Source organism: Ambystoma mexicanum, chromosome 4q (genome assembly GCF_040938575.1).
Source record: "Ambystoma mexicanum isolate Mex_15411 chromosome 4q, UKY_AmexF1_1, whole genome shotgun sequence".
In the NCBI taxonomy this organism is placed as follows: Eukaryota; Metazoa; Chordata; class Amphibia; order Caudata; family Ambystomatidae; genus Ambystoma; species Ambystoma mexicanum.
The window spans coordinates 1,106,769,850-1,106,796,278 of NC_090928.1; the positions used below are offsets into that span (position 1 = coordinate 1,106,769,850).

General features: G+C 44.7%; 1 protein-coding gene across 2 annotated transcripts in view; it reads left to right on the top strand.

Moving 5' to 3' along the window:
- CIAO2B (cytosolic iron-sulfur assembly component 2B) overlaps positions 1–26,429 on the top strand; it is a 99,357-nt gene that overhangs the window by 12,330 nt on the left and 60,598 nt on the right. For both annotated transcript variants that reach the window (XM_069608677.1, XM_069608676.1), the window contains exons 2-3: positions 4,076–4,155; positions 22,782–22,907. In XM_069608677.1, the coding sequence (XP_069464778.1) occupies positions 4,076–4,155; positions 22,782–22,907 (206 nt within the window). The remainder of the gene's footprint in view (positions 1–4,075; positions 4,156–22,781; positions 22,908–26,429) is intronic.

Here is a 26,429-nt window from a genome sequence, read left to right on the forward strand (position 1 = left end):
TTAAAAACAACTTCATATAAACATGTATATACATTATAAAGGATACTAGGCATTCTAAACATTTTGATTGCTCCTATCTAAGCAGCACAATATAGTAAATGCATTTTTCAATGGAACCAATTCAACCTATTATAGGAAAGGATTGAGTAGTCCATTTCAGGTAATGAATTTCTAAATAAATGGACTGAAAATCAAAGGACCGCACACTAATGAATACATTGTGAGAACATTGTTTATGAACAAACAGGTAGAATACATCTGTTGAATAACTTGGGTGGGCGGGGGGGACATGATATTCAAACTTTAACGTTTTTCCCTTATATATGATGCAATTATAATTTACATTTCTACTAGATGTTTTTAATGCTCCATTCTACGCATTCCCAAATATGCAAAGTCAATGTCATATTGGTATCTTTGTATGGCATCAGTTGGCCTAGGGAGCCAAATGTAGCTCCTGGTAGTATGTGGTGTCAAGCTAACCAGGCTCTGCTAGGCTAGAAGCAGGAGCTTAATGGCTCCCAGCAATTTCAAACCCTGGGTAGAGTCCTAGTCTCTGGATGCCTGGCCAACACGTGTTTCACTTTAAGCTAGTGCTTCATCAAGCCCTTGGTGAGACTGTTCTAAAATGCAACGGGGCATTGCCTGTCTTATGAATTAATTGTTCCCTCCGTTGGCTGTTGTATAAAATGGTGAGTTGCACCTCTGAGAGAGCAGCAAAATGCCATGGAAACCGTTTTGGCGACCAAAAGTAGAACCTACAGATGGAATACTAAATGCCAGTGGATAGACTTGGTGTCCGTTATTTCCCAGATGTCATGGACGCCATGAGTTTAAACTAGAAGGAGAATAGACTAGTCCACCTAGGGGCGCTACTTGCCCTGGGCCTATGCATCCTAGTATCTCGGGCACATGAGGCTCCCCCCTGGAGACAAATGCCTCTGTGCTCCGAACAAATACCTCCTAGAAACGGACCTGCGCGTAGCCCTCTTGAGTGCTTCCGGTCTGTACACATCAACACAAGAGCAAAGGTATGCAGCATTTACCCTCTTACCTAACATGCCTCCCTCTGTTTCTCACCATCGGAGTGCCTGCTGACCATGAAAATGGTGGCAGGGTGTGATATAAATCGGTTACATTACAGATGTCTCGCATTTTTGAATTCCTTCGAACCTATGCAAGATTCTTTAATTTTACCACCTGGATACCTTTCAAATTCCAACTCTAATCTCGCATGTTCATTCGCAATGTGAAACGGACAGATCTTTAAATCATTGCCTCTGTTTAAAATGAATAATCATGCATCACTTGACCCAATTATCACACCAAAACAATCCCATCCTTCACTTCTTTTGCCACTTACACCCCAAAACCACCACGTGCCTATCCAGATTTTGATCATTCAGGCTCCCTTCACCTTTCTACTAAAGGCCAAATCGCCACCTTGATGAGCATGCAGGATTTGTTCCAGGCAGGACAATGTGCACCTGCTCTACAATTCCACGACTTTTGTGGTCTAATAAACTGTATTGATGGTGTTTGAAATTCCTATTTTGACATGCATGCCTCTGATCTTCTACCGCTTTACAGTGATCTCCTGTATACTAGAAGCTATGCAGAGCATTTGTTATAATTACTAGAGAGGTTTAACTTTTAAATATGTAGCCATAAAGTGAGATTTCTGTGCTACAAATTAGCTGTGAGCCGAAAATGTGTAATAAAAGTACTGTTGGTCCCTGCAGAGGAGATCTTCGATGTCGGAGTAATGCTTGGCAATGCAGTGGGCTTTGATGAGAGCACATCTATGTTCTGACCCTTTCTTTCGGACTTTCATGTTGAAGGAAATAACCAAGGTTCTTTCTCGCGTTGGTGGGTAGACTTCTAAATACTCTGGGTTTTTACATTCCTCTTTGGAAGTGTCTGAGCAATTTCTTCGTGGGGTGGCAGTAGGCTGCTCTTTCGTGATGAAAGGTTTAATCTTTAACTTCTGGAGAGAAAGTCTTTTGTCTGTTTGATGGTGAAGGGCCAATGGCTGAAGATAAGATTTCTAGATGGTTTGTTGGTGTTACTCCTTTTGTTTGTAGCAGTCATCTGTACTTTAAGTTGAGGGCTTGTGGTGAGACTTTGACCATCTAGTACTGGTGGTGGCAGATGTTGGCATCTTGAGATTAAGGACATTGAAGGACTTTAAGGTAGGTTGTTCAGACCACCGCTACTGTTTGATTTATTAGTGCCATGAAGGAAGAAAAAACTCTTCCACTTCATTCTTTCTCTCTTTCAGACATGTTTTGCTGTGTGGTGGGCTAATGTGAATACAGGTGTTCTCTCAAGGGTGCATGACCAGCCCCATACCCCTGGACCTTCACAACAGTTTTTCTTAACGGATCGTTCAGCAGATTGTGGCCTTTGCTCTTGCTGGGTGATGGGGAGCGAGTAACTGTAAGATGGCCATTAAAGTGCAGCACCACAGTCTGTAAACACAAGATCCGAAGCAATCAAGTACTGAAGAACAGTTGAGCACTGCAAGAATCGGCATCTTTTATTTATTTTTTTAGGCGTGGGAGCGAGGGTACAAAAATGGTGGGAGCACACTTAGTTGCCAACGGGAGAACTGGGAATTAAAATGTGATGAGGCAAAACGGAGATCTAGAACAGTTGAACAAGAAACTACTGTTACAGAATTTACTCTGACAGTATAACAATCTGGCGATGCAACAATTGATCTGGCGGTGCACTCATTTAATAAAGTGGCACAGTTGATCTAGCATTGTGACAATTAAGATGGAGGTGCAATATTTAATGATTGGCCAAGGGGAGACGTGAAAAATGTATCAAAGGCAAGCAATTAATCTAACTGAGCTACAATTGTGATGCAAATTAATCTGGGTTAACCAAGAAGTAAAATACAGGGCAACTAGCGAAGGAACATTTGGTGGTGCAGTGTACAATCTCACGATACAGCAATTGATATAGTGGAGCAATAGTTACTCTAGCGCTGCATCAGTTAATATAGTTGTGTAATAATTAGACTAGTGGTTTTACCATTAATCAACTGATGCAAGATAATTACCATGGTGGGAGAGCGTGTCCTGGCGCACATACGTTTCCAGTGTTGTTCTCAGGGTAAGCTCTGCATTAAGGGTCGGCATTTACAAAATACATTCAAGAGATGCCCTGCACATCCAAGAGTTTAGCTCAAGTGATTCTGAAATTACATAATGAACATGGGTGTAGCAGGGATCGAAGATCTGATGAGCAGGAATAATAAGCAGCTCCTGGGTACCATGCATCACTTGCAGGAGTTACATCTGGGGAATGAGGAGCTAATATGGATTTTTAAAATGTGTGTGTGTATATATATATATATATATATATATATATACCCCTCCTGTCTGGCCCATTATGCTTCAAAGGTTTCCTAATGACCATTTAGTACACTTTGTCACAAAAAACCAACATGATTTTGTTCTGTGTGAATGGCGTCCGGAGTAGATCTGGGTTGCTGTGATGTCCAGTAAACCGGGCTCTTCTAGGGTACAACTAGAGGCTAAATAGCTACTATCACCTAGTCATTTTGAGCCCCGCAGTAGACCTCAACACTTGCTGAGTTTGGCAATAGCTAGTGTTCGCGGGTTTGTCTGAGTGGATCAGTTGGGAGTGAATCCTGCGTATGTTGGCTAGTTTAAGAAGGACTGCAGTGGCAGTCCTTGTGAGGCAAGACATTATACTAATGCAATAGACACTTGGGTTGTTGATATGGGGTGATGATGATCTTGGGGGGAGGAGGGGGATATCGATATCATGGCATGCATGGATTTTGCTGCTTTGGAAGGGAAAACAAATTGCCTCTTTGGCTCGGTACACTAAACACATTAATGTATTGTATATTCACTATTTGCGCAATCTTATTTTTGTTGTATTTGTGAGAACATTTTAGAGAATATTTTTTCTGATCGGTGTTAATTATTAAGGGAAATGTGGTTGATTGCATCACAAGGTTGGAAGCTGCCCGGTGTGATGCTGAGTTTGTGACACTGTGTCTGCACGTTTGCATTTTCTTCCTTGATGTTCAAACATCTTATTCGCTCAATCAATGACCCAGAACATCCCTTGAGCTTAGAAGAACTGAACGTCGTTGAACAAGTTCGGGTCCAAGTAAGTGGCTTGTTTTTCTCATTCTCTTTTATTGGGCATGTATTACTGAATTTTGCATTTGCTCCAATATTTAAACACTTATGTTTCAGAACGGATTTCTCCAAATGTGGATCTGTCACATACATATTTAGTAAAGTCATACTTGATGTTACCTTTCACAAAAAAGATTACAAGATTGAATCTTCACAGTATCATATTTGGTTCAACTGCAGCTACCATTTGTTGTCCCTTTAGAGTATGGCTGCACACATTAAAAGAAAACTGAAGAATATTGAAAATAAAACCAGGTATTCCTTACTTCCATCACTGAACAACTGAACATGACTGCTTGAGCTTACAAAGTGGCAGGCCTCCAACCCATACAATGGAGAAAGCAGTTTTTGTATCTGCTGCAGTGTTAGTGCTGGATTGGATTTGGAAGACCAAGGCGCAGGCGGCTTGTTACGAATCAGCTGGCGCATACATAAATGTATACCTCAATTGCTATTCTGTTGCTTCTCAATTTGCTCAGGATCCATACCTAGTTAGCTTTTATACATGCTAATGTGGTATATTCCAAATTTTAAGTAAGTTTGTTATGGTCCAAATGTGAGTGAAAGAGTCAAATCCAGGAATGAAAAATTGGTCGTAGGTTTCAAACTTGCATGGACTCTTGTAATGGGACACAGCTCACATGCCCAAAAGTGGGTCAGGAATGGAATCCAGCAAAGGCTTAGATTGGGATGTGGGATAACCACACACAATTCCAGTTCCAACCAGTGTTGGTCATAGTTCCAAGTGTAAAGACAACCAATACGTGCAGCTGGAACTACAGGGGAATTAACCTACGGCATGATGCGAGTCGCAGATGTCATCACTGTTAATCAAGGTGTGGGCACAGTAGAATATCTTTGCAGGGTTTGACCTGGTGCATTGGGACCGCCCGAAGATGGAAAGCCCCTGACCAGGGATAACCCCCTCCCTACATTGTCCCTGCTATCAGGCCGTGTGTCCTACTTTTTCAGACTCCACCATCCCTCCACTTGAGATTTTCTTATTTCGGGACACCAAGCTTATGCAAACAGATTCAGATCTAGTGCAGCTGACTTATTACCTGGAGGAATTATCAGTTTTCTCAGACCATCTCCTGTGCTGCCTACTCTGACAGTCATTGGAAGTCAGAGAATGTAGTAATGTTTTATGAGCAAGACCCTCCCTCCATGGAGTTGCAATGGGTTCAGAAGGAGAGCAGCAAAGTCAAGACAAAAAGCCCAAGAAATGGGAAAGCAACAAAATCTAAAGCAGGGGTGTCCAACTCCAGACCTCGAGGGCCAGAACCATGTCGGAATTTCAGACTACACCCCAGTATTCATGAGATACATTTTCATACAATGGTTATAAATGCATGCACATTTTTAATGAGGGATATCCTTAACGAACATTGTTTCCAGCCCTCAATCCCTGGAGTTGGTCAACCCTGGTCTAAAGGATATGAAGTCCTAAATCCTGCAAAGAATGTCTGCAACCTAGAATTCCTGGGCCTGCCTTCATCTTTTACAGTCTCCGTCACATGGACTGCACTAAATCGGTTCTCTCTGCCATGGAAACGTCTTCCATGCTCCTCCTTCACCACACCCCCTGGCACAACGGCATTGCAGAATAGTCCAATTGAGGTATCATTGTAGCAAAATTCCACTTTGTGCAAGGTGCTGCTACTGGCCTGTGCATATCACTTCAGTAGTGCAGGTGACAAACCTGGTCAGACACATGAATTGGGAAGGTTGGAAGACCAGCTTATTACTCTTTATCATAATGTAGCTGTGGGATGATTGCGTCTCAAATATAGTTTCTCCTGAGAGAGCAGAGACAAGACTGCCTCCAATTTTAATTTGTTTGTTCACAGTGGACACCTAGTGCTCTACTGTAGCAGAAGAGTATGATACCTGACTGTAAAAGGCTGTGCTACCTCTAAATTACTTTTGTATTGCCTGATAACATTTCTGCAATGCTGCTTGTTAGTTGTAATTCAAAGCCATGTAGTAAATGCGCAAACATGCAGTCCTCTTTTTACTAGTTGTCTGTGTAGGATTGACAAAGCGGCGGTATGTCCTTTAAAAATGGCACATGGCATCCGATTGTTAATGGTGCTTGTTGAGGATGGCGAGGGCTCAGGAACCTGTAATGATCTATTAAATATATTTTCTTTTATAGTGCTCAGTTTATTAGAGAGGAATGGCACAGTTCTGATACACCCCTCCCTCCCCCCGAACTCCTGCTTAACCTGGCCCCTTCCCCACCGACCAAAGCAACAATACCACCCCGCCATCGGGGACCAGAAACTGGCTGTTTTTTTTGGGGGGGGTTTTGTATTTTTATTACTGCCAATATTTTTTTTGTTTACAATAATACTGTGAAATGTATCTGGTGCTCTAATTAGTGTTGAGACAGTCCCCTCCAGCAGACTACAATAATAATGAATGCAATGCAGCCTGCCTGCTTTGGTTTCACTGATATTTTCATGTAATATAAAGTCTTTTATTTTTACTTTGCATAGTCCTACAAACATAAGTATAGAAATGCTAAATTGTATAACTATTTGTGTACTTGGTAATTATTGTACGTCATGACATTTAATTGGAAAAGAGTTTCCAAATATCGGGCCTTCTTTTTTTAATGTTTTTCTTTTATTGTCTTGCCAAATCGGTGCAATAGTCAAGTATCCACAAATTCCCGGAGTCCCTTCGCTTTCTGAAACGAGCTAGGTGAATACATTATTTTACTTTGTTTTGTGAGAAATTATCCCCTCCCTGTTTGTATAGTGATATTGCTAAGTGGGTCAACATTCAATTACTTAATCTTATTTAATCCCCTGGACGCAGCTGCTGAGATCTTGGAGGGAGGGGGGTGGGCAGGGCTTGGTTATGGGAGAGGGGCTGTATATGACTGACAATTGGTTGAAATTGGGAAAGGTGCTTGCAGGTCATCCAATAATCCTCAGCCCATTTAGATCCATGTAAGATGTTCTTCCCCTCACATTATACTCTGGTCCCCTTTAAAGCTGGTTGGGAAATGCTTTAAGGAACAGTTACTTTTCCCTTCTACCATTTTTGTATACCTTTTTATCATCCAGATAGGATGCCTGTTTGTTGCAAGGCTATGAGAAAAACAATCCAATCCTTTTTGTGTATCCTTTTTGTACTAGGGTAGTCCGTTACCCCCAAAGCATCACCAACAGGGACCCCCTCCTTGCTGCTATTTGCCCATTGACTTTGGTGTATCATAAGAGGGATGTCGGCAGTAAACGAGCTCCCTCCTCAGGAGTGAGGACTTGGGACTTCTCCTTGGTTGAAATATTCTTTTTAGTCTAACTATTTAAATGAACATTTGTTAATGGGGGAAATTAAATTCAGATTGAGCATAGTCTGGTTTCAAATATGTAACTTGATTTCTGTCTCCATTTTCCATAATGGTGTTATCGTTGTATACATTCTTTATATTTTAAAATTACTTCATAGTGTGCATTTGATGTTGGATTGTGCTGCTTTTTCAGTGGGACAAATGGTTTGAAAGTTGCAATTAAAAAAAAAGTGGGCAATCCTGAATGTATATTTTAAATGGAAGTCGTCTGTACAATTTGGACTAGTGATCATGCCACACATGTAATTCTCATTGACATACATGTGTTGCTTGTTTATGTTGACACAAGAAGGAATTCATTCTATGTCAAGACCGGAGGCTCACATTATGCTTCTTTCTTTTATTCAAACATATGAAAGAAGCTCAGCAGCAAGTATTTTATGCACCCGACTGCAAGCAAATGGTATGCATAACAAAAGGTGCAGTATCAAACAAGACCAAAGTTCAGTCTATAATTGTCTCTGAAGGAAGTAAACTCCATTTCCCAAGAGACTACACCATCGTTCACATTGGGTCACCAACATGTGCCACTAGTCCACCAATAGGTACACCGCTGCCCCCATAAACAGTCCTGAACCTGATGTAACTTCCTCTTTCTTTGCTGCTCACAGCAAGAGGTAGGTACATGTTCTGAGACTGTATTTACATCGCAATCTGCATTTATATATTTCTCCTTATACAAATTGTCTTTGACATTGCTTAATTACTTTAATGCCTGCATGCTAACGTAGTCATTGATATGCCTTCATTACTGCGTTTTGCCTGAGGAACCCCTTTCGAGTCCTCTTCGGCTCCCGTTGCGTGTCTCTGATGCCAGCTGTTTCCTGCTATCGTCGGAGAGTGTAGTGAGCACACAAGAGCTATATATTTTTTTTCGTTATTATTCTCTTCAAAGGGTCCGCCTCAGCAGACCCTTACGCTTGCTTCCCCAGCACAGCGCGAGTCTCCGCAGGCTCGGGGAAGCTGCTCTTACCTTCTTTGTGGCTGCGGTGGCGCTGCACGTGGCCACCAGACAGATTATAAAGCTCTGGTCCTTTCTTCAGCTTTCTGACGCTCGCGAGCGCATTTCTGTTATGTTTTTATAGCAGATTTGCGGTCGCGAGCTACGGCAGTCTTCCTCAACGTTCTTTTTTGCCTGATTTTTTTTATTTCTATATTAAAAAAAAAGAAAAATACGATTAATAACACAGGATAGAGGACTGTGATCAGACACATTATCCTGACGCAGTGGGCTAGAGAGGAGGCGTTCTGTGCCCACAGCGAAGAATAAAAAAAAGATATTTAATAAAAGCGAGTAAGGTGATATATAAATTTGAAATCGTGGCAGCTCAGTACTCCTCACATGCAGACCAGGATTGGCCAGAGTATGAGGAGGATACCTACCAGATCGATGAAGTGGCCATGGCAAGCAGCCTAAAAAAGGTACTGGCATCCGCTGTAAAGACCAGCATCAAGAGGGCTGTATCTGAGATGCTCCTACCTATTCAGCAGCGCCTGGACAGCATGGTGGAGCACCTACAAGAGACCTTCCCGCTAGGAGAAAAAAGACACAAAAGAGAGACACAAAGGGGATGTATTCCGGCTCGCTCTCAGATTTGGCCCCCCGCACCACAGAACCAGCCACTGCTGCTGTCTCGGACGCCTTCGCCAAGCAGAAAAAGGCCTTTCTGAACAGGAAGGAAACCCCTTCCCTCGATGGACCCTCTTACCCCAGAGGGACGTAAGGGCTCTTACGAAGAGGTATGATATCGAGGATCAGTTTCCCACCTCATCAGATGAGGATGTTCAGTCCATAGGGTCACGACCCTCAATTTCAGGGATTGCGGCAGCCCCCATCCCCACGAAGTCAGCCGGGGAACCGTTAAGCTGGTGTATCTACTACCGCCCAGATCAGACTGGGAACCGTCGTCAAGAACAATGGAATACATAAAGGCCAGGCTTCGTAAGCCCCTAGATAATGCGGTTAGAGCCAGAATCGGAGCAGAATGCCCTCGCCCAAAGATTCCGGGGAAGGTGGCTCGAACTCCGGAGCTAAACTCAAAGATGATCACTTTCCTGCTGGGGAAAAAATGTAAAAGATCCAAGAAAGGGCTTTGACCGTGCCTGGAGGTCTTGGACGTCACAGGTCTCCTGGCGAAAATGATGGACCTAGCTGAAGAAGCATTCAACACAGGCGATTAAACCCCCTCCCCCGCCACCCATTGACCCAGTAATTCTTTCGAGTTGGGCCCAAAGAGCGATCTGTCTGCTGGGAAACACCAGCTGTGCCATATTATCTGAGCGCCGAAAAGGCATCCTGTTTAAGATTGACACTAAACTGAGTGAATTAGCGGACACAGAGTCTGGTGCCGCAGCCCAAGATTTGCTTTTCGGCAATACCTTTAAGAAGGAAATGTCAAAATTCATTGGCACTTTTACCGCCTTAGACAAAGCCTCCATCAAAAGTCTTCTTTTCCAAACTTTTCTCCAGGGCCGGATGAGGTCGCTCCTGGGGCCCATACTCATTTGATAGAAGACCTCAGCAGTCCAGGGATCAAAACAATGCCTGGCAAGACCGCCCTCCATCAAGAGGGCGAGGAAGAGGTTGCGGTTGGACAAAATCCACTAGGTACCCGGCCCAGCAACAATCCACAGGTCAGTGTACTTATAGCAGCGCAAGCGCCCATAGGAGGAAGACTTGCTCTCTTTGCACGTGCATGGGATTCCTTATCGGGGGATACTTCGGTCAGGGACGCAGCTCAGTCTGCACCTAGAATTCTTTGCGCAACCCTTTCAAGCCTGTCTCCCTGCCCCAATACCATGTCCAAAGTGGACGAGAAAGCGTTAGACAGCGAAATACACAGCTTATATCTGAAACTGGCAATTCGCCTCTGCTCAAGCCAGGGCAGCTTCTTCAGCCCTATATTTTAGTCCGCAGAAAGTACACCCAGTGATAAATCTAAGGGCTCTCAACGATTTCATTGTCTACCGCCATTTCAAGATGGAAGGGATCCACATGCTCAGGGACATCTTGAGAACAAACGATTGGCTTATGCGTCTAGACCTGAAGGATGCTTACCTCGCAATGCCCACTTAAGCTATCTGAGGTTCTCCTGGAAACACAGAGACTGGGAGTTCATGCTTACCGTTGGGACTCTCCTCAGCACCTTGGGCTTTTACCAAGCTCCTGAGGCCGTAGAGGCTAATCTAAGAGAACAAGGCGTCAGGCTAATAGTCTACATGGATGACATTATTTTCATGGCTCAATCTCAAGCCCTGGTAGAACAGGAGACCAGGTTGGCCATAGACCTGCTACAGTCTCGGTTTCCTTGTAAACTGGGAGAAATTGATCCTTTGTCCATCCAGGAATCTATAGGGTTCGTGGTGGATACCCAGATTTCTCAGCTCTGTCTCCCGGCAGCCAAGATACACTCCACCCGACAGGAGATTTGCAGACTTCTACAGTGGAACCTCATATCTCTTAGAGAACTTGCAAGAGTAATGGGTCTCCTATCCTCTTCCATCCAGGCAATATTTCCCGGGCCTCTTCACTACCGAGAACTGCAGAGACTGAAAGGCCAACATTTAAGGCGCAGCCTCTCTTACTCCCAGCATCTGACACTTTCGCCACAAGCGAGAACGGCGCTCAACTGGTGGCGCATGCACGTGGAAGCCTGGAATGGCAGAACCATTTTCGGATCCACCCCAGATATAGTAATCGAGATGCCAGTCGCTCAGGTTGGGGAGCAAGGTGCGGCTCAGTAGCCACGGGAGGGACTTGTCTCCCCAGGAACTGGAAATGCATATAAACTGCCTAGAGCTCCTTTCAGGCTCTTTCGTGGTGCGCTCTTTTGCCAGAGACAGAATGAGTTGTATCTTGCTGAAAATTAACATTTCCGCAGTAAAATACATCAATCATCTCGGTGGCACCAAATCACGGCCTCTAGTGTAGCTAGCCAAATACTTTGGCTTTTCTGTCTAGAACACCGGATCTCCGTCACAGCGGAGTATCTCCTGGGTCTCACAAACATGGTAGCGGATTGGCACTCCCGCCGTTCGATAGATTACAGCGACTGGCTTCATCTTCCTCCAAGTTTGGGGCCCCATGTCCAAGGATCTCTTTGCCTCCCGCCTATACACTCAGTTACCAGTGTTTTACAGCTGGAGACCGGATCCAGCTGCGACAGACGCATTCCTGCAGCATTGGACCTAGGGGATCCACTATGCTTTTCCCCCCTTTTACCATGATAGCGAGGACCCTGGCGAAGGCCCATCGGGAGCTAACAGAGTTGGTCCTCGTAGCCCCTGTGTGGCCCTCTCGGACCTGGTATCCAGTTCTTCTGGAACTTTCCACAGATTCTCCAATCCTTCTATCCCACTTCTCGGATCTCCTCCTGGATCCGTCAGGACAGCGTCAACCCCTTCTCCTCAGTGGGGTCACTGATTCTAGCAGCCTGGAGGATTTCAGTTCATGCCTGGAATTCTCCACCTTGTCATTCAAGGTCATCAGTCTCACCGAAGAGAGCTGGGCCCCTGCTACCCTCAAACGGTAACTCCAAACTTTTGGAACGCCTGGAGGACGTGGTGCCAGGATCGAAGGTTTCATCCAGTTTCAGCACCTATCGAGGAGATCCTCAATTTCCTAGCCTCTTTAGTTGAGAGAGGTCTCGCCTACAGGACGGTCAATGCTTACCGCTCGGCAATTTCTGCCGACCACGACCTCTTCCAGGGAATCTCAGCAGGGGAACATCACCTTGTTTGCAGATTACTCAAGGGTATTGGGCTTACGGTGCCGCCTCCGTCCCGCTATAACAAGCTTTTGGATGTCAATAAGGTACTCAATCTTTTTCTTTCATGGCCACATAATGAGGAGTTATCACGTACTGCCCTCTCCGGCAAACTTACTACGCTGCTCGGCTTGGTCTCCTGCAGGAGGGTTTCGGACGTCGGACCTCTCGACCTAGCAGGCACGACTTTCTCCTGATGGTATAGTGTTCCACATACACGGGAGGACGAAATGCAACTCAAGGGTGATATCTTACACTGCCTTTAGAGAGCAGCCAAAGCTTTGCCTGGTCAGATGTTTAAAAGTCTACGAAGCAGTAACGGCACCCCTTAGAACCTCTCCTAATGGGCAGTTATTGATAGCTTTACGCAAACCACACAAAGCGCTTTCCGCTCCACCATTAGCACACTTGGTGCTTTGGACTCTAGCGCAAGCAGGAATAGATGCTCTTTACTTTGGCGCCCACTCCGTGAGAGGGGCCATGGCTTCCAAAGCTTTTCATGTTGGAGTCCTTTAGAAGATGACATGAGGATGGCTGATTGGGCAGGTGAGTCGATGTTTAAGTAATTCTACCTGAAACCGGTAGAACAGCCTTCATCGATCGTGGTAAGTAAGCTTTAAACAAGCATAATGTGAGCCTCCGGTCTTGACTTAGAATAAAGCTTTTCCATAATAACTTACTAGAAAGTTTTAATTCTATAAAAGACACAGAGGCGAGCATTATCCCGCCCAGCGAGAGAAATAGCGGCGCACACCACGCTTGAGCGTGATTTGTTTGCATTGCTGGGGGGTTGTTGGCGATTTTCATGATATATGTACTCTTCAAAATAACACACTGATTTCTCTCCCACACCCACTAGGGGAACTAGGGTTCGCATACACATGAATTCATTTTAGTTATTTGTTTGTTTCTTTGACGGCTCCTACAGTCCAGTCTGCCAGATCTCCGGCGCGACCCAGTTTCTCCTTCCACAAGATGGACTCTGTTACAGTTTTGCTCTACTGGTTCATGGGCAGTCAAGTTCACAGCCTCTAAAGAGGAAGTTGCATCATGTTTAGTACGTTGGCATGCAGACATTAAAGTAAGCAATGTCAAAGACAATTTTTGTAAGGAGAAATATATAAATGCAGATTTGCGATGTAAATACAGTCTTAGAACATTAATGTACTTGGCTCTTGCTGTAAGCAGCAAAGAAAGAGGAAGTTTCCTCATGTTCAGGACTGTTTGAGGGCAGCTGTGTACCTATTGGTGGCCGCCTGGTGTCACATGTTGGCGACCCTTTGTGAACTATGGTGTAGTCTCCTGGGAAATGGAGTTTACTTCCTCCAGAGACAGTTATCGACTGAACTTTGGTCTCGTTTGATACTTTATTGATATTCTAGTGCACCTTTTTGTTATGCATACCATTTTGCTCTGTCAGGTGCATAAAATACTTGCTGCTGAGCTTCTTTCATATGTTTGAATAAAAGAAAGAGACACATAATGCTCGCCTCCGTGTCTTTAATAGAATTAAGACTTTCTAGTAAATTATTATGGAAAATCTTTATTACATTAACTAAGACCTAATGGAAATTGTGGTCAATCTTTATAGGACATATAGGTTTTCCAAGTCCATGGTTAATGGACCTCATTTGTTTCTGAAAAAGCACTTTTCATAAAAATTGTCATTTGTCAATTTAATAATTTTCTAAAGATTAGATTGGAAATATAAGACAGTCCTCAAATAGGGATTTCAATTAAATGCTTGCATTTTTTTCATTTTGGAACAAAAGCCACCTTAACGGAAACACACGACTGTTCCACTTCATTGTATTGATCTAAAAGTGATGGTTAACTGGGATCTGGAAATTGTTGCTCAGAGATACTGTTTTGCAGAAACATGTACGTTTTAGTTCAATTCACAGTTTTAAATGTGATAGAATGCACCTTCTGCAGCCATGTAAACCTGTGATTTTATAAAGCAAAAATGGTCAACTTCGACCAGTCCTGCTTCTAATGATACACGAGGAATATGTTCTGTCTACGGGGTACTATAATTTTTGCTGGGGTAAAAAGTTCAAGTTGCAAGGTACTAGCCAGAGATAAAGTCACTTGCCACATCAATTCTATAGTCGGCACACCATTTCTTACTTGCCAGGAATCCATTATCACTAGCTCATGATGTGTGCAAATCTGTTACCCTGATTCTGGTGTAATTTAGGAATGTTTGGCTTTATAAATAATTTGGTTTCTTTTGAAAGAACAGAAGTAGTAATGGCCTGCTTGTCTGGTTCCAACTTCACTGGCATCAGTGTTTCAATTAAATCCCCACAGGCCTTGTGTCAAAATGCTATGCAGTACAATAGGGATAAGTAGTGGCTAAACCACCTGCTCAGCGACACGCACTACTACTAAACCAGCACTTATCCCAATCGCAGCCCAAAAAATGTACCGCCTTCACTTTGTGTGGCATATCTTCAGGTGTGGTGTGAGCTGTAATAGTAGCAACCCACACGGCAGTCCTGCAATGACTCCAAAATAAAAAATTCAAAAATATAGACTTTTAATTCAACACTAAAAATGCAATTAACTAGGAAAACCCCACTCCTTTTAAAAGAAAACTGAGAATGCAGACTTTTGTTAAAGGGCACTCTGTGATGAGCTTGTGTGTTGAGGCAATTAATTGGCAACAATGTCACTGTTCCATGTTGCGTCTTGAACTAAGAAGGTAGACCGTGGGCCTTCAAAATCATTATCGTCCCTGTATGCGGACGACTCACTGCTATATATCAGAAGCCCAGAAATAAACCTCCCCCGATACTCGAAGAGGTACGCAAATTCACTAAATTCTCAGGGTACCGAATTAACGAATCCAAGTCAGAGGTATTCCCATTGAATGAAGGCACGTCCCCTCCGGCAGATCTCCAGGGGTTCAGATGGACACAAGATAGAATGAAATAGGGTGTCACTGTCTCGCGGCAGCAACAAACTCTGATGTCCGAGAATCACTGGAAGTATTTACATACTCTCTCTGAGCTGAAGCTGTGGGCCAAATTGCCATGTCATTATATGGCAGACTTTCTCTACTAAAAATGGTTGTGGTCCCCAAATTACTCTACTACTTTGTTAAGCCGGGTAGGGCTTTTTTCGACAAACATCGATCTCTGGCGGTAGGCTTCTGTTGGGGGTCGGATACTCCACGCATGAAGTGGGAGGCGATGACTAGACGGTACGAACAGGGAGGCTTGCAAGCGCCTGATTTCGAACTTTATGAAGTTGCTCAGGCGCACTAGATACACTGATTCTCCCACTTGTCTCTGCACTATAGTTCTCGCTAATAAACATACTGACACATGCACGTTTGATCCGGTTCGTACCACCGTGAATGCTTGGTCCAGGATATATAAGGGGTTACAGATTTCCGAGCCGTACACTGAATCTAGCCCCTGGTGGCGATGCCCCAGACTCCCCTGTTCCTTACCCCCGCCGAACCCCGGCCACCCCGTCCAGCCATGTGCGATAAAAGGAGGGGTGGGATCCCATGGGTGAGATTACTCTGTGGGACCTCTTCCCTGTGGGCACTTATGCAACCATCTCAACTGTTATTGAAAGGCTGGGCGGTGGTCCCACTGGAATGCTGCAGTATTACAGAATCAGGGCGGCTGTTAGGTCAAAATGATCATCACATCCCAAAGAGCCAGACTAGTGCCAGCCGCTGGAGTTGGTTGTGGCGGCGGGGTATACAAGGGGGGCTCATTTCTGCACTATATAAAATGTCGGGATACGCGGGTGCCATCCAGCTCGGCCGGGGAGTGTTGGGAGGAGAAACTGGGTGCCCCTTTAGAGGATGCCAGATGGGCTTGCTGGTGTCGACTCACTAAGCAGGTCTCATTAAACGCTAGACATCGCCTCATTCAATTTAAATTACTCAATGGGTTGCACTATACCCCCGAGAGGGTGTCTCGTTTCGCCCCCTCGGTTAGCCCCAGCTGTTTCAAATGTGGTGTAGACACGATCATAGGTTTTGGTTCTGCCCCTGTGTGGCCAGGTTTTGGGTGGAAGTGGCAGAAATTCTCATTTGCTGTACTAATGTCCCACCAGTGTTGACATTCCCTAAATATCTATTTGGGGATATTGGAAAGGTATCAGTCAAGAAGAGGCGCTTGTTTAATTTAGGGTGTTTGATTGCGAAGAAATGTATTCTGTTAAAATGGAAGTCCAAGCATGCGCCGAAGATTGAAATGTGGTTAAGGAAGTTGACTCATGCTAACATACGTGAAGAAACATATATTTTGTTGGTCCCCTCGACTTGCAGGCCTAAAAACATTTGGGAACCGCTCCAAGCATTTTTGCGAAGATCACTGATTAACACAGATTAAGTTTGATATAACACATATAGATATGCTGCACTGTTGCGATATTGTTTATGTAATAATGGTAATATCAAAATGACGTATGGGTTTGTATAAATCTATGTAAATTGGAAGTCTTTCACAGTTCAATAAAGTTTATTAAAAAAAAAAACCTTATGGTCCCAAAAGTGACCACTGGGACAGGACTGCGTCACAGTACCTTTTTTTTTTTTTTATTCTAGTCTTTGGGGTCTCGAAGACCTAGAGCTGGAGTTCTTGTTGTTTTAGCTGCGGTCAAGTCGATGCTGAGATGTTCGGTCAATGCGATCCCACTGATGGTTGGCATAGTCTGTTCAATGGTGCAAGCTCCTGAAGAGTTGAGAAAGCGAGAATATGTATTCTAACGGGCTGGACAGCAATCAAATTGGCAAAGACTCTGGCTTCAGCTCGATCCAGACAACGTTTGCAAAGGCAGGTTTAGATGGCTTGCAGAATGCCGAGTTGGTACTGGAATCGGTTGCTCTCAGACGGGTCAAGCCTGCTCTTGGGTTGCTTGAGACTGTCCGTGGCAATGGTTCAGGCCAGCCTCTAGATGCCTCCAAATGCAGCAAGTTGTCCGTTTGTGGAGAGAGGCAAAAGAAGCACTAAGAGTTGTGTTGGCTCACAAGTATTAACTGCAGTTGATCTGGCTTGTGATGTCTTGCAGTGTGAAACAGGATTTCTGCTGCTTCTGGTCCTGGTTTGCTGGGAGCCCCACTCCAGGGGCTTCAGGACAATTAATGCCCTGGTGTACTGTATCCCTACTCCAGGGAAATGGTTGGTATCTACAGGGGGCATTTCCAGTGGTCCCAATGTACCTGGCAGTGAGGCCTTGGTCCAACAGCAGTCACCCTGCTGTTCGCTGGTGATGGTTAAGGGATAGACTTGGCCCCTGTCTTGGATGCCTCCTATCTTCACCTCTATGGAAGAGGACTTTGAAGTAGTCTGTACTTCCAACAGTGGTCCAGATAATCCTTCTTGTTCGAGTCTAAAGAGGAGTCAAAGAGTGAGGGGTCCCCCCCCCTTTCCTTATAAAGGCAAAATGTTACAGGGAATTGGTCAAAAGCAAACATTGTGTAAGTGGTTATAAAAATTGTCTTTTGGCTTATTACATCACACCCAGAGTACCTTGCCTGCAGGAAATTGAGGGGACAGGAAGAAGAGAACCCTAACAGAAATCAAGATGGTGGCACTCTTCTCTTGGCCTACGTCCCTCTTCTGGCTACTCTAAATCTTCTCCTTCCCATGCCAGCAGACTTCAAAGTGACTCCAGTGGTCATCACCCTGGTGTGAGAGTGGCTTTGTTACATCAGTGCTAAGTGACTAGTTATTGTGCTCTGGGGGAAGGTGTTAGTCTTCCTGTAGGAGAATCGGAGAGGCAGCATCCTAGCCATTGTGCCACTAAGCTGTAGTTGAGACAGTCAGCCAGACAATTAACATCAGTGCTGAAATTGCCGGGCCCTGGAGACAGTTGACAGTAGTGTGATATCAAATTACTGTAGCTGTATAATTGTGTTGGACCCCGGCCATGCACGTCTTATTTTTAAAGATTTATGTGGAACCAGATTGACTAAGACATACAGTTATTACGTTTGGAAACTGAGGTGCAGACAATATAAAAGGCACCTCTCATTGGAATGTTCGAGCATCTGTCAGGAATACACATGCAACCTGTGAACCTGCCCTGGCAAATGCAGGGCCGGGGCTGAGGGTGTCTCGGCAAAGGCACATGTGCACTCAATAACTTGTAGTGTTTGAGATTGGGGGTCTGAGTGCAATTCCCTTTCAGAAGCAGAATTACCTGAATCATTGTATATTTCTGAAAGGCTAGTGCCTTCATACCATTGCAGATGGCAATCTGTCACAGGCTGTACAGAGTGAGATAATCCCAGAAAAAAGGCAGAAAACAGCTTGTTTGGGTCCTCCTTTAAAATTAATATCGCACCACTTCCATTCTCAATACATCACAGAACGCAGCATTTCTTGGTGCGTAGACCACAATTTCCTCTGTTCACTAGACCATTTCATTAAAGGCATATTTTGACTTTCATGCATAATTGAAGAATACAAATGGCCTACTAATGCTATATCGATAAACTGTTTTCCTGATGAGAATTTAATTTCCAGATGCAACATATGCAAAGAATTAGGCAAAGTAGGAATTGTAACATTAACACATTAATATACACGGCTAGCCACTCTTCTCTGGGCTAGCTTTGTTTACAACACTGTTTAATTTAAAAACTTTGTGCCGATACATAAGCCTTTAGCTTGAATTGGCTATGGCTACACAATGCAGTGAAAAGTGGATACAGTGGGCCTCATTACGACCCTGGCGGTACAGGGTTAACGGCGCCGTAAAAAGTGCTGGCGCCGTCAACCCCGTACCGCCTCATTAAGAGTTCCCCCTCCCGGGACCCGGTAAGCACGCCTGTTTTTCCCAGGCGTGCTTACTGTGTCCCGTGAGGGAGCAAACAACGAGCCAACTCATAATGGCCCTTTGTTTGCTCCCTCTCCCATTCCCATTGAGCCCTATGGGGGCTGAAATGGGAATGGGGAAGGACCGGGTTCTTGGAGGGAGGAATTACCGGGCCTTCCGAACTCGGAATGGCCCGGTAATTCCTAATTCCGAGGACCCGGATGCGATTTCAGGGGCAGCCATGCCGCCAATAGCATCATGGCTACCGCCAAACTCGTAATGAGGGCCAGTGTCTTCAGTTACAGGTATTCTGCAGGGCGTGTGGTGTTGGCCTGGCCAATTATCTGGTCTATTGCCTGGCTCTTGTTTCAAGTTTCCAAATGACTACTCTGGAACATGTTTAATAAGTCTCCTGCAACACACACAGTCCTTAAATCACAGGAGTTGTATTGGTTGTGGTAAATGTTACTTCAGGTCACTCGTTCTGGCAAAAGCCTTGCAAGCTACATATTGCAATGTTCATGAGTATATGCGGCTCCCTGGCAGAACTATGGCCACGATGCTGGCTTTACAAAACACTGCTAATTGCACTGACCCTATATCATTGGGACCTTACCCCTACGGCCTGTTGAGGAATGGACATTCTACCACACAGATGAGCTAAAGGTGATATTTTTTTTTTTTTTGGGCAGCAATACATGCCCATCTTGAGGTCTGTGGTGAATTTAAACAATGCCACAACAAATCCGGTTTACCAAGGTCTATAAAGATTGACAGTAGGAAGGTCTGAGGATGGATGAACAGTGCTCGAAACATACTCTCCCAAAAATAACTAAATATTGACTCACAGGAGGAGTCCCATCTTCACAAGTCTTAAACCTATCCTTATAGGTATCCATCCCTTCATGGCCACCCTATGGTAACAAAGCCCAAAGGTGATGGCCAACATAATGTTCAAGCCTGTTCTTTTTACGTCCGTTAGCCTCCAGGTAAGCACTAAACTACGAGTTCTTAAATTGGGCCAGCAAAATTGTTATTAGCCTTTCCTCTAATAGAAAGCCGTTTATATATAAACCTTGGTTTTTTTGGATATCAATCCCTACTTGGTTAACTCAGTTGAGTTCTCTTCACAACATGTGGCTTTGCTCATAACACTTCAGATCCTGGTATGCTCACCATCCGAAGGTTCAAGCTCTCTACAGTTGGTGGTTGCAGCGTCCCCGTCAAAGCAGCCCAACTTTGGAACTCCATGCCGCACGCCTTCAGAGAAGACCAACCCTAACCCTACCTGAATTTCAGACTTAACTACATTAACTGGCTTAAGTCTACAGATCAGTAAGACCTACCTATGCTTACCTTCATTCCTTTACTCCATCTACCTGAACTAGACTCTGTATATAGGTTGTACATATTATGCTTGCTGTATTTCATTGATGTATCCACTCCTGTAGCTGTCCTGATGACATCCTGTAACCTCTGTACATAAGCTTTGCATATCCTTAAACTGCTGCACCCTGATACCCCTGGGTCTGGAGCGCATTATAAATGAGTAAACAAACCAGTCTCCCAAAGCTTTCTTTTTTATCTGCATCGTTTTCATTTCATTAACTTTAAGTTCTCTCTGGCCTCTGGTTCTCTGACTTCTCTTGGGCCTCTCCACAACCTTAAAGTCCCTCAGCAGACCACTTGGCAATAATGGGTTCCCCTTACTTGCCCTCATTCAGGGTCAATTTCAGGCAAACTGTACTCGCCTTCCTGCCATGGGTGTCTTGTTGGGTTCCTCATGGAATCTCCTGGTCATGCTACCTTACCAGATATCGTCTTCATATCTGGTTTGGTGGGTATGACCTGTCCCAGGTCCTTTCTTCAATATATTATCAGCACCTGGGGGTAGCTCCTCTGGCACACCTTTTTCAGATTAACTGCTGCCCAAGCAGCAGCAAGTGAGCTACCTCCTTCCAGATAGCAGATGAAAGCATGTCTCCTTCCTCCCATTCTTTGTTTTTCACTGACGTTATCCAGCCCCTTTTAATAGTGCTGGGCCAGTGGGCATTTTTCTAATCTAGCACAGTATTGGCCCTTTGATGGATTGTCAGGTTTTGTGTTTCTAGATTGATTCTGCCTCCTGTTTTTCCTTTGAAACATAATCTCGTTATTGCCATTGTTTGGATATTAATTGGGATACAGATTAATAATAGCCTTTTATCTGGGCCTGGCCCATCGCCTCAATTTTAGATGTGCAAATGCAAGTGGTTGCAGCGCTGTGGTGTTGGGTGTTCTGGGATAAACAAAGTTTGCTTATTCACCTGCCTCTGAACTGTCTGCTTTAAGCTCCTAAAAGGTATATGGGTTCCTAATGTTTACAGATGAAGTCATTTCTGCTCTTGGTGTTGGCCAAACTCTGGCAGCTCCCTTTTTTTTTTTTAATGCTGTTAAAGGGATCTTATCTAAATTGATCTTTATATTATATACTATTGCCAGCCAAGTGATCCCCTTGCACTATGGTGGGTCTGAAAAGCAACAGGCTAAGGTGTGGGGGTCGGTAAATTAGTAGGAATGAGTGGGAGGAAAGCTCCAGAGAGCTGTGATGTGCTGTTGGCAGCTTCAGTTCGGTTTACACCGCTGAGCGTAGGTGTGAATTTTCGGTCAGTAGTTGTCATCTGATGTTGTGCGAGGTTGTGTGGCTTGTTCCGCTGTTGAGATCTAGTGAAGTGCATGTGGTTTGTTGTGCTGCAGAGGTATTATTGTGTTTAGTTTAGGGTTTGAGAGATGTAAGCATAGGGATAATTGTTTAGTGGTGATACTTTTATCGTACCCCCTCCAGTTTTGGCCACCTGTGGCACATAACCCTGCCAGTGTCGTGCATTGTGCTGTGCTAGTTAGAGATTTATCTTCACAATCATCACTCTGAACTCAAAGTTCTTAATAATAATCCTCACTTATGCTTGATAAAGCATTACCATTTGCAATATTTTGTTATTAGAGACTGTAGACCATTTGCAATATTTTGTTATTAGAGACTGTAGTCCTGGACCAACTTACCCGACAGACATATCCCTATTACTTTATCCACCCTCTAGGGGGTTTGAGTGGGGGCGCACCTGAGCAGCCACCAGTCCCCTGTGGCCCAGTCCTCTTGTGTGAAAAGATAGGAAGGTTCTCAAGCTCACCACGGCTCCCAACTATTTCAAGCCATGCCAAAATATATGTGCCACCTCCACTGTGACTGGCGACCAAAGCCTACCATGCACTTTTTAAACCTGTAGATTATCTTCAACTTTCCCTCTCACACATGGGGTACACCACCCAAGAAAAGTTTGCTGTATGCAACGCTGCTGTGTATTGCTTGTATGTTTTTGCACGCTTGTACTGAATTTCTACAGAACGAGCTGCAAACCTGCTGGTCAACAAGGAAACCAAATGTATTTTTCGAGTCCTGTATGGTGTTTTTTCCATGCAGAATACTTGATCATAGGCTTGACGCTGTATTTTCCGTCAGGGCTAGTAAAAGAACATTGAATAAAAACATCAAGAGCTTTGGAAAATGGCGATGGTTTGGAAAGTCTGCACTATTTTTAGGGGTAAAGCAGACAACTTGGCGGATGGTCGATGTGGTTTAGTTTTTAGTATTCTTCCATGTGACCTGCAATTCTTTAATGGTTCTCTTCACTGCAGGTGAATGACGACGAGAGCTCCGTATCTGTAGCGTTTACACCCACCATTCCTCACTGCAGCATGGCAACATTAATTGGACTGTCCATTAAAGTGAAATTATTGCGATCGCTACCCGAGAGATTTAAGGTGAGAATATTTTACTGATAAAGCCTCTACAAGGAACGGGTTTACATTTGAATTTCTGTTACTTTATAGATGAGCTACACTAAGGCTGAAAGCATAATTGAAAATCAAGTAGTAGCAATAAGCGCTTGCAGATAGACTAAGGGCGGAAGATGGGCTGCAGCTTAACTGTAAGGTGTGGGTATGTTGACGAATAACCGTTGTACTGCGCCAAATTCCAAAAAGTTTTTGTGCTTGGTTGCATTAATTTTATTACAGTGAAAAGACAGCCTAACGCGTGTTTCGAGCTAAAAAGCGCTTCCTCTGAGGCTGGAGAGGCACAAGTTGTCCCTACATAGACTATCGGGCTCCTTGCCGTTTCAGATTTGTTCATCGGTTCATGTGTTCCTTGTTGTTCTGCCTGTGCCCCTGCAGATGACAAAGTACCTGGCCTGTGTGTGTGTGTGCGTGTGTGTGTTCTGCTATTGGCTAGTCGGAGTTTCTGCTCTTACCTGGCTTAGGGGATAAGAAGAGGACCCCTGCACCCACTCTAGAGAGATCCTGAAGGAGCCAAGACTCCTGCCCAGCTGTGAAGCCCGCGAGGAGACCAGAGACTTTTCTGAAGGAGGCCTGGTGACCAACTTCTGCTGCTGTCCTGGAAGAGCCCTGTCTTGCTGTCGATATTCAGCAGTCCTGCGAGTCAGCTGCGATCCCTAGTGTGGTACGAACATCCATTCCTGACGTCTGCTCGGTACCCTGCGAAGAGCTTTAGGAAGTGCCCTGGGACTGCCCTGTGGCTGACCAGCTCTGAGTTTGTGCTACCATGCTGCCGAGGCCTGGAACTTCTTGGGGGGGGAGGGGGGTGTCCCTTTGTCCTACAAGACTTACCTTAGCAAAATTCCGGAGTCCTAGCATCAAGGGGACAAGAGATGGGAGGGAAAATCTTACCATGACAAGTGAGTCCCTTTGCGTCGGCGTGCTGCGGTGACCGCAGTCTGAAACAGCATAACTGATCTCGATTCCAGTCATGGGAGGGGTCCTGCATCGCGTTTTTCTGCATTCTGCCGATGAGTCCTTGCACCAGCCAAAGACACCGACCAGAGATCTGCTCGAACCTGCAACCCCAATGAATAAAGGACTGAGGCTGACGGTGGGGAAAATAACCTTGGGCCTTCTTCCATTGACGTGCCAAGTCCTGTGAAAAATCTCTGAGTACGGGGGAGTGAATTACAGTGGCTCTTACCTGCCCCTAAACTCCCTTTTTAAAAGTTTTGTTAACTTTTCTAAAATGTTTACAATACCTTAGCTTTACCATTGCTTGCTCATGTAAGCCGTCCGATAGTTGGGGACACTTTTTGTTAGAGTAACTTGTTATCTAACCCACTGGAATAGTTTACTGGACCCAGGGATCCTACCTTCATTTTCTTTCAGTGTTCCAAACTGTTCGAACATTTTCCTGAACTTTTGGGCATAGGGCCCCAGACAACTTAAAGAAGGACTTGTAAAACTAGGGCTAATTCTTTTCAGGGGTTTGATCTGAATTGTGCCCTACCCTAGTGACTGTAAATATGTGTTCTATTAGTGTTGATACTTCTACCTGTTAGTCATTTTTCATAGTGTTGGTTGGCCATAAATAAATAACAATTTTTATACATACTGTCTTAGTGTAATTTGTAACTCCAATTATGTGTACTCATTGTGGAACCTTTATAAGCTCACCGCCTCTTGAGACTTAGCCTAGACAACTCGCCACTGCTACCTTGAACTGGTTTGGCTACATTTCCCAGAGTTCTCCCTGTTAGAATATAGTTGGCGTTCTATACATCTGTCTCCCAGGCCAGAGTATAAAAATTTAGCCCTAACACAGGGGTACCGCTGTCATCCGAGACAAGGATTGTAAAATGCTTTATGCTCTTGGTATACGGATCATTACCTCGGCTGCATTCAGCATTCGTATTGCTAATAATACCACGCTCCTGGCAAGCTAAAGCGATGTTCAATTGGGGACTTGTGCAAGAAGGCCTACAAACCGTCCAAGAGCTTACTCGTAAGACAATGCTAGCGGTGGTGGCTAAAGGGCGTCCGGTGATGCAGAACAATCTGCATTCAGCACAAATGGCATTACGTGTTCTCGCAGAGAAAGCGCCATGCGTGGCTCAAGAACTCTGGCTATAAACCAAAAACACAGGCTTCTCTCATAAAAAAAAGGGAAAGACGCTGCCCTCTTTTGCAAGGCGGCCGATGAGGCCTTTGACGCTTCTGTACCAGATCTCTCAAGCCTTGTGTCCAACGGGGAGCCTTTAGCACCCTCTGGTCCTTTCGTGGGCAAACATTTTCCCATTTCTCCCAAGGGAACTACGGAACAGGGGGGGGGACTACTTGGTGTTCTGGATAGGGCACTTCCAGCTTTTTCCACACCACTCAACAGAGGGGTTTACGGAAAGGGTAGAGGGAGAAACTCTGGAGCAAGAGGCTCCCAATCCCCAACCAACAAATGACTCTGTGGTACAGGTGCCCTCCCATGTCTCCTCTTTAGGGTGGGTGATTACATCTTTTACCCACGCATGGGAGGATCACCTCAGTGGTTACTCGGAGCAAATGGCAGGGTTCTATGTCATTTCATCGACACCTGTTTTTACAAAAGGTGTTTTTACTGTGAAATTTCGAAATGTCATTTACCTATATTTTTATTTTTTTGTATTCTGGACCCCTCCCACAATATGTGCCCAGTTCCATGGCAAAACAGCCATCGTAAAACCTGTGTCTATGAAGAGATGTCATACCCTGTGGCGGTTACTGCATATAATTCTTGCAACTACCACCCACCCATGAGCAGACTGTCGCCGGAGCATCTACGCATCCTGCTGGAAGAAATTCAGATCCTACTGCAGAAGGGCGTGATGGTTTTCCCAAATATTCTGGTCAACCAGGGTAGTTATTCAATATACTCCCTTGTACCCAAAAAGGATCTAACCATGCTGCCTGTTTTAGATCTGCATCCTGCAAACAAGTATGTCCAACCTGAAAAGTTCAGGATGACAGCTCTGCAGGAAGTACCTCTGCTACAACAGGGATTACATGGCCACCTTTGATGTGAAGATGCATACTTTCATATTTCAATGTTGTCTGTGCACAGAAAGTACCTCTGGTTCAAGATAGAAAGCACTTGCTATCAGTTCAAGGTACTCCCCTTTGGCATTGCTCAGGTGTGTGGGTATTTACAAAGGTACTAGCAGTGGCGGCAACCTGTGCAGGCAGTCCATTCCAGTGTACCCTTACCTCGATGACTGGCTCATAACTGGAGACTCGGACATGTCTGGAGAACAATCAAAAGACAGATCTCCATTTCAACCTGGGATTCTCCATCGAGAAAGTCTGGTCCCATAAACAGTTTCTAGGGGGACTAATTCAGACAGAAGGCAGGTTTGTCGTCCCCTCCGAGAGGGTCCAAAACATGTCCCAGATCCCTCAGCATGTGGCTAGTAGCAGGGTAGCCATATGGCTACTAGGGTTAATGGCGCCCTTCATCTTCCAGGTTCCACACGC